Source organism: Rhinoraja longicauda, chromosome 23, assembly GCF_053455715.1.
Source record: "Rhinoraja longicauda isolate Sanriku21f chromosome 23, sRhiLon1.1, whole genome shotgun sequence".
Classification (NCBI taxonomy): Eukaryota; Metazoa; Chordata; class Chondrichthyes; order Rajiformes; family Arhynchobatidae; genus Rhinoraja; species Rhinoraja longicauda.
Genome location: NC_135975.1, coordinates 35431726 through 35440493, shown reverse-complemented (window position 1 = coordinate 35440493; position 8768 = coordinate 35431726). Strand labels below are relative to the sequence as shown.

Below are 8768 nucleotides of genomic sequence, written 5' to 3'. Positions count from 1 at the left end.
GAGTGGCTGAGGGCGGACAATATTTGGGGAGGGTCTGGAGTTGGGGATGGGCAGTGGTTGCGGGTGAGTAGAGGTGGGTGGGTGGGTCTGGGCGTGGGCAGTGTTGGGGCGTGGACAGTGTTTGATGGGACGGGTCTGTGGCGGGGCAGTGTTGGGGGTTGGGACAGGATTTGGGGAGGGGTCTATCATATCATATATCATATATATACAGCCGGAAACAGGCCTTTTCGGACCACCAACTCCGTGCCGCCCAGTGATCCCCGCACATTAACACTATCCTACACCCACTAGGGACAATTTTTACATTTACCCAGCCAATTAACCTACATACCTGTACGTCTTTGGAGTGTGGGAGGAAACCGAAGATCTCGGAGAAAACCCACGCAGGTCACGGGGAGAACGTACAAACTCCATACAGTGCAGCACCCGTGGTCAGGATCGAACCTGAGTCTCCAGCGCTGCATTCGCTGTAAAGCAGCAACTCTACCGCTGTGCTACCGTGCAGAGAACAGTGCTATGGGGGTGGGCAGTATTTGCGAGTGGCCAGTTATTGGGGGGGGGGGGGTGGGGCGGGAGGGTCTGGGGGGGTAGTCAGTATTTGGGGGGTTGGACAGAAGTTGGGGTGGGTGTGGATTGGCAGCATTTGGGGGTTGGCAGTATTTAGGGGCGGCTATAAGGGTGAGCGGAGGGGGGGGCTCGGTCTGAGGCCGGGCATTGTTCAGGGCACGTAGTGTTTGGGGAGTGGGCAGTGTTTGGGGTGTGGGCAGTGTTTGGGGAGTGGGGAGTGGGCGGTGTTTGGGGAGTGGGCAGTGTTTGGGGAGTGGGCAGTGTTTGGGGAGTGGGGAGTGGGCGGTGTTTGGGGAGTGGGGAGTGTTTGGGGAGTGGGCGGTGTTTGGGGAGTGGGCGATGTTTGGGGAGTGGGGAGTGGGCGGTGTTTGGGGAGTGGGGAGTGTTTGGGGAGTGGGCGGTGTTTGGGGAGTGGGGAGTGTTTGGGGAGTGGGGAGTGGGCGGTGTTTGGGGAGTGGGCGGTGTTTGGGGAGTGGGGAGTGTTTGGGGAGTGGGGAGTGTTTGGGGAGTGGGCGGTGTTTGGGGAGTGGGCGGTGTTTGGGGAGTGGGCGGTGTTTGGGGAGTGGGGAGTGTTTGGGGAGTGGGGAGTGTTTGGGGAGTGGGCAGTGTTTGGGGAGTGGGCAGTGTTTGGGGAGTGGGGAGTGTTTGGGGAGTGGGGAGTGTTTGGGGAGTGGGGGGTGTTTGGGGAGTGGGGAGTGTTTGGGGAGTGGGCGGTGTTTGGGGAGTGGGGAGTGTTTGGGGAGTGGGCAGTGTTTGGGGAGTGGGCAGTGTTTGGGGAGTGGGGAGTGTTTGGGGAGTGGGGAGTGTTTGGGGAGTGGGCGGTGTTTGGGGAGTGGGCGGTGTTTGGGGAGTGGGGAGTGTTTGGGGAGTGGGGAGTGTTTGGGGAGTGGGGAGTGTTTGGGGAGTGGGCGGTGTTTGGGGAGTGGGGGTCTGGCAGGGTTCAGTAGTTGGGGGTGGGCAGTATTGGGCGGGGTGGGGATGGACATTGTACGGGGTGGCCAGTAGTTGGGGGTGTGGGGGGTGGGTCTGTAGACGTTGCAGGAGTTGGGGGTGGGTCAGGGGGTGGGTCTGGCAGGGTACAGTGGTTGGGGGTGGGCAGTATTTGGGGGTGGGTCTGTGGTCGGGCCGGGCCGCAGTGGACCCGGGGGCAGTGCAGTGGTTGGGGGTGGGCAGTAGTTGGAGGGGGTGGGCTGTAGTTGGAGGGGGTGGGGATGGACATTGTACGGATTGACCAGTGGTTGGGGGTGGGCTGTAGTTGGAGGTGGGTCAGGGGGTGGGTCTGTGGTCGGTGCAGTGTTTGGGGGTGGGCAGTATTGGGCGGGGCGGGGTGGGGATGGACATTGTCCGGATTGACCGGTAGTTGGGGGTGTGTGAGAGTGGGGGTGGGTCTGTGGTCGTGCCGGGGCGCTGTGGTCCCGGGGGCGGTGCAGTGCAGGGCAGGGCAGGGCAGTGCAGTGCAGGGCAGTGCAGTAGCGGCGAGGGTGGGCTGTGGGCTGTGGGATGTCCCGCTACACGGTGCGTGTCCGGGACGAGTGGCTGACGGTGCCGAGCAGGGACGGTGGGGCGAGTGTGGACTGGCTGGGCCGGGAGGCGCTGCGACGTTACGCCAAGAACAAGCCGGGCTGTGATGGTCTGAGCGGGGCCACGTTCACGGTGCGGAGGTGTCAGGGGTCGGGGCTGCTCGACCCTCACGACCCGCTGGTGGAGGTGCTGGACAACAACGAGTTCGTGGACGTGGGTAAGGAGGGAGCGCACCCACCCCAGCACCCTGGCCCCCACCCACCCACTCCCCCACCCCCGCACCCTCCCGCACCTATCCGCACTCCCCCACCCCCGCACCCTCCCGCACCTATCCGCACCCACCCACTCCCGCACCCACCTACAGCCCCCACCCACTCCCCCCGCACCCACCTACAGACCCCACCCACCCAGGGCCGTTTTTACAGCATTATGGGCCCCCGGGCAAAGCAGTGTACTGGGACCCCCACCGTTACTCTCCCCCACCCCCCTTTCCCTACCAGCCCCCCCCCCCCCCCCCCCCCCTGTCGTGCCGGCGAAAAGCACTTACCGAAAAGCGCTTAGCGATGAACTTAGGGTGCTACATTGTTGCGAAAAGCACTTACAGATTGCTGTGAGAAGCACTTAGGGATGGAAAATGTTGCGAAAAAAGCACTTATTGAACCTACATTTTTAAAATAGTATTTATTTATTGCAAGTCACTTAACATACACAGATCAGCATGGGGCCCCTATGCTCATGGGGCCCCGGGCAAGTGCCCATCAGGCCCATGCGTTAAGACGGCTCTGCACCCACCCACCCTGGCCCCCGCACCCACTCACCCACCCACCCTCGCCCGCCCGCCTCGGGCTCCGCCGCTAACCTGCACCGTCTCCCCTCAGTGCTGGATGACGATGCCGTGTCCCCGGACTTCAGCCACTGGAGGCCCGAGCACCGGTATCCTTGACCTTGTGGCCACACACCGGCCATGGCCACTAACCCGGGACATCAGTTGCACTCGGCTCCGGGACACGGGGAGGGTCGGTGGGAGGTCGGGTTGTCGACTGTCCCGGATTAGCCGGGACATCTCATATTGTGGGCTCAATTAGTTTGTTCCGTACGGGTTCGCCTTGTCCCGGATTAGCCGGGACCGCCTTGTCCCATATTAGCACGGTTGCCAACTTCCTCACTCCCAAAGAAGGGAAGTTGGCAACCCTAGTGGGAGGTCACGGAGTGGGTGGAGATGATGTGGGATGTAGACTCCTTGCCAGTCCAGTGCGAGCGGGAGGGCTGGGAAAGCCGGCTTCAATGGGCAATAGTCCATCACCAAGTCCAAGATAGACACAAAATGCTGGAGTAACCCAGCGGGTCAGGCAGCATCTCTGGAGAAAAGGAATGGGTGACGTTTCGGGTCGAGACCCTCCTTCAGACTGAGAGTCGGGAGGAGGGAAACACAGAGATATGGAAGGCTGTGGTGTGAAAACGAGAGATCAAAGGGGGCGGTGAGGTTTGGGGTGGGGGGAATGGAGGCGCTTGGTGGTTATGGCTAAGATTGGGGAAACACGGGCTGGGTTCATATGTTCCAGGAACAGAATGAAGCCATTCGGCCCGTCAAGTCTCCTCCATTCACTCATGGCTGATCTACCTTTCCTTCTCCACCCTGTTCTCCTGGGTTCTGAATGGAGGTTGAGTGACTTCAACTTTGGACATTCATGCTTTGCTTTTAGACTTTGGAGATACAGCATGGAAACAGGCCCTTTGGCCCACCGAGTCCACACCCACCATTAATCACCCTGTACCCCAGCACTATCCTAAACACTAGGGATAATTGACCAATTTTACCTAAACCAATCAATCTACAAACCTGTACATCTTTGGAATGTGGAAGGAAACCTGAGCACCCAGAGAAAACCCACGCAGTCACAGGGAGAACGTACAAACTCTGTACGGACAGCACCCACAGTTAGGATCGAACCAGGGACTCTGGCGCTGTAAGGCAGCAACTCTACTACTGTGCCACCGTGCCGGTCAAACACTATTTATAAATGCGTACAGGCCACTGGTGAGGTCCACAGAACACATTGTTTCCACCCAGCAAAGCTAGAAGTTCATAAGTCATAGGAACAGAATTAGGCCATTCGGCCCATCAAGTCTACACCATTCAATCATGGCTAATCTATCCTGCTCAACCCCATTCTCCTGCCTTTTCCCTATAACCTTTGAGACCCTTACCAATGAAGTATCTGCCAATCTCCGTTTTAAAGATGTGGTTGATCGTCAGTGTGATTAGTTCAGTTTAGTTGCTAAAATACAACGCGGCAAAAGACTGTTCCGCTCATCAACTCCACGCCTACCAGCGATCCCCGCACAGTAACACTGTCCTAAAACACACTGTAGGGACGATTTATAATGACACCAAGCCAATCAACCTACAAACCCGCACGCCTTTGGAGTGTGGGAGTAAACAGGAGTACCCAGGGAAAACCCACGCAGGTCACGGGGAGAATGTACAAACTCCGTACAGGCAGCGCCCGTAGTCGGGATCGAACCCGGGTCTCCATTGCGCACATTCACGTAGCCACGCGGAGCAGTGTGATTTATGGCTGGGGACCACCCTTCCCCAGGGCCCCCCAGTAGGGGCGGACAGGCCTCATGTGGAAGGTGCTGACCTGGATGGTGGGCCGCTGTGGACTGGAGTAAATATTTGCAGATCTTTGGACTGTAAACAAAAATCTTCAACAGAACGAATATACCTTAACCAGATGCACACGCAGGTCTTCCAACTACAGGGAGCCCGATGAGGTAAATCCTCCTTACTCTCCATGGCTTGGATTTACTTTATCTGTACCTTTCCACTTCAGCGCTACTTTCAAAACACACTGGGTTTAGTTTAGTTTAGTGTACGTGTACCGAGGGTCAATGAAACACTTTAGTGGCGTGCTAACCAGTGAGTGGAAAGACAATACATGATTACAATCGAGCCATTTACAGTGTACAGGAGCATGATAAAGGGAATAATGTGAAAAACATTTAGTAAAGTCTGATCAAAGATAGTCCGAACGTCTACAATGAGGTGGATAGTAGTTCAGCACTGCTCTCTGGTAGGATGGTCCAGTTACCTGGTAACAGCTGGGAAGAAACTGTCCCTGATTCTGGAGGTGTGTGTTTTCACACTTCTCCACGCAGTTCACAAGCAGTTTCCATTAGTGATGTAAGTGGCTGTTTGTGTTTGGGTGCTAGTGGTCGAGTAAAGTGGAGGTTCCTGGCAAAATGCTGGGGTAACTCAGTGGGACAGGCAGAGAAAGGATGGGTGGGTTACCCCAGCATTTTGTGTCTATCTTTGGTGTAAACCAGCATCTGCAGTTCGCTCCCACACAACCTAGGGCACCCACTACTCCTATCACCATGAGAAGCTTTAACATGGAAATTCCAGGGAGAATCATTGTGGGGGGAGGAGATGCATTTAAGAAATAAACAATGATTGGAGGAATTCATGGTTGGGTTTAAGGAGAGATAGCCAAGTTGTTCAAAGCATTGGATCTCGAGAAGGTTCCTCAAGGCAGTGAGATATCAGGAGAGGGATCTCTACAAGGTAAAAGAAACGGTGTTTCAAAAGGGTAGCCAGAGAAATGTAACTGGAGAGTCTCAGTATGGGAGGGATGGTGAGGTGTGGAGGTGGTATCTTCAGAGAATGGCTTGAGGTTCACTGCATTGGGGAACAGGAGCCAAGATTTGGTCGCCCAGGATGTGTGACCTCAGTGAGGCTTGGAGTGGGACCAGTGATGGGAAGCAGAAGACAGACACAAAGTGCTGGAATAACTCAGTGGGTCAGGCAGCATCTCTGGAGAAAAAGGATGGGTGAAGTCTTTTGGGTTGGGATCCTTCTTCAGACATGGAAAAATAGAAAATAGGTGCACGAGTAGGCCATTCGGCCCTTCGAGCCAACACTGCCATTCAATATGATCATGGCTAATCATCCAAAATCAGTACACCGTTCCTGCTTTCTCTCCGTATCCCTTGATTCCGCTAGCCCTAAGAGCTATATCTAACTCTCTCTTGAAAACATCCAGTGAATTGGCCTCCACTGCCTTCTGTGGCAGAGAATTCCACAGATTCACAACTGTCTGGGTGAAAAGGTTTTTCCTCATCTCAGTCCTAAATGGCTGACCCCTTATTCTTAAACTGTTACCTCAGGTTCTGGACTCCCCCAACATGGGGAACATTTTTCCTGCATCTAGCCTGTCCAATCCCTTAAGAATTGTATATGTTTCTGTAAGATCCCCTCTCACCCTAAATTCCAGTGGAAACAAACCCAGTTGATCCATTCTCGGACAGTTTTCCTCCAGAGATCCTACTGACCAGCTGAGTTACTCCAGCACTTTGTGTCCATCTTTGGCATATACCAGCATCTGCGGTTCCTTTCTACACAGCAGGAAACAGGGTTTTGTACAAATTTATGGTTATTGGTTTACTTGACAATGGTAGAAACACAGGTCTGACTGTTTAATTTAGTTTTAGCTTCGAGAAACAGCATGGAAACAGGCTGTTTGTCCCACCGAGACTACTCCGACAAGCATTCACCTGCACACTAGTTCTATCCTACACACTAGGGGCAATTTACAGAAGTAAATTAACACAGAAACCTGTGCGGCTTTGGAGTGTGGGAGGAAACCCACGCGGGTCACAGGGAGAACGTACAAACTCCGTACAGACAGCACCCACAGTCAGGATTGAACCCGGGTCTCTGGCGCTGTGAGGCAGCAACTCTACTGCTGCGCCACCGTGCCGACAGCTTCATAAATGTGGGTCTGAGAGGGAGGTCATGAAGTGGATGAAGATGACTTTTGAGGTTTGAACTTCACACGGGTTTAGTGGGAGCAGCTGGGCAGAGAAGGTTGGCTTCATTGGGCTAAAGTCCATCTCTCATGTACTGGGGACAGGTACTGTCATGCTCTTCAAGAAAAAATGTTGTTGGAAATTGTAAAATCACAGAAACGAGCACGGCGGGAATGGACGCCTTTGACCCAAGTTGCCCAGACCATCCATCCAACCAACGACCTCCGTCCCTCCCCCACCCACCCTAGTCATCGTACTAGTTTCACTGTCGTCCTGTTGAGTTTCACTGTCTGTATCCCTCGTCATCACCTGGCCCACAGCCAACAATGGACCATTGTGGGCTCCACCTTTCTTGATCATCCTTGCTTTTTGCATATCTTTCATTCACTTGTTCGAGGTACCCTCTATATCTCTTGTTTCCCCCTCCTCTGAGTCTGAAGAAGGGTCTCCACCCGGAACATCACCTGTTCCTTTTCTCCAGAGACTCCGACTGACCCGCGGAGTTACTCCGGCTTTTTGTGCCGATACAAGGTTGTGGCACGTTTGTGAACTGGGTCAACAATTCAGACCGTTGTTCAGACTGAGAGTAAGGGGAGAGGGAAACTAGAGGTATGAAAATGTATACAAAACAAACGAATGAATAAAAGAAAGTCAGCAACGATGATCAAGGAAAGCTGGAGCCCACTGTGGTCCACAACGTTGTGCCTTCACCTGCTGGACCAGCGGCCACCTTGGACCTTTGCAAAAGCCATACCAAAGTCCATGCAAACCATTTCACCACTCTGCCTTCATCAATTTTTTTTGGTTGCCTCCTCAATAAACTCGAACCTCAGTTTGTAAGATATTATCTCCCCTGCACAATCCATGCTGATAAATCAGTCCCTGCATTTCCAGGTGCACACAAATTGTATCCTTCTCCAACAACCTGCCCACTTATGTAAGACCCACTGGCCTGTTGTCCCCATGCCCCTAGGATTCAATGCATCATTGGTTTAAGGTGATGGAGGGGAAAGATTTTAATAGGAACCTGAGGGGCTACTTTTTTACACAAAGGGTGGTGGATGGGTGTGTGGGACAAGGTGGTAGTTGAGGCAAGTACTATCACCACATTCAAAGAAACATGTTGATAGTACATGGATAGGATAGGTTAAGAGGGATATGGGCCAAATGCAGGCAGGTGGGACTCGTGTAGATTGGGCATGCATGTTGGCATGGGCAAGATGGGCTGAAGGGCCTGTTTCCACGCTGTATTACTCTTTGACTGTCTTCTCCTTGCTGCCCTTTTTGAACAAGGGGACCAAAGGTGGTGCAGTGGTGGAGTTGCTGCCTTACAGCGAATGCAGCACCGGAGACCCGGGTTGGATCCCAACTATGGGTGCTGTACTGTATGTAGTTTGTACGTTCTCCCCGTGACCTGCGTGGGTTTTGTCCGAGATCTTCGGTTTCTTCCCACACTCCAAAGACGTACGGGTTTGTAGGTTAATTGGCTTGGTAAATGTAAAAATTGTCCCTAGTGGGTATAGGATATAGTGTTAATGTGTGGGGATCGCTGGTCGGCGCGGTCCTGGTGGGCCTAAAGGGCCTGTTTCTGTGCTGTATCTCTAAACTACACTACACTAGATATTGTCTAATGTTTGGTAGCTCAGCTGTGGCTAATGAAGGTGCAAAGATCTGCGTCAGAGACCCTGAGATTCCCTCCATTGCTGTCTTTGGCATGCTGGGATAGATCCCATTGGACTCTGGAGATCCATCCACCCTAATGTGCACCAATATTTCTAATAGATACTCTTTCCTGATACAGACTTGCGGGAGAATATTATACATCCCTCCCTTAAACCTGAAACCAAAACAGTGACAGCTGGAGGTTT

The 8768-nt window shown here is 53.5% G+C and overlaps 1 protein-coding gene across 1 annotated transcript in view; it reads left to right on the top strand.

Annotated features, from left to right (window-relative positions):
* Positions 1-1994: 1994 nt before the first annotated feature.
* Positions 1995-8768, top strand: part of LOC144605017 (histidine ammonia-lyase) — a 61905-nt gene continuing 55131 nt past the window's right edge. Inside the window, exons 1-3 of the mRNA XM_078420051.1 lie at positions 1995-2305; positions 2967-3021; positions 4839-4866. Of these exons, the coding sequence (XP_078276177.1) occupies positions 2068-2305; positions 2967-3021; positions 4839-4866 (321 nt within the window). The 5' untranslated portion in view covers positions 1995-2067. The remainder of the gene's footprint in view (positions 2306-2966; positions 3022-4838; positions 4867-8768) is intronic.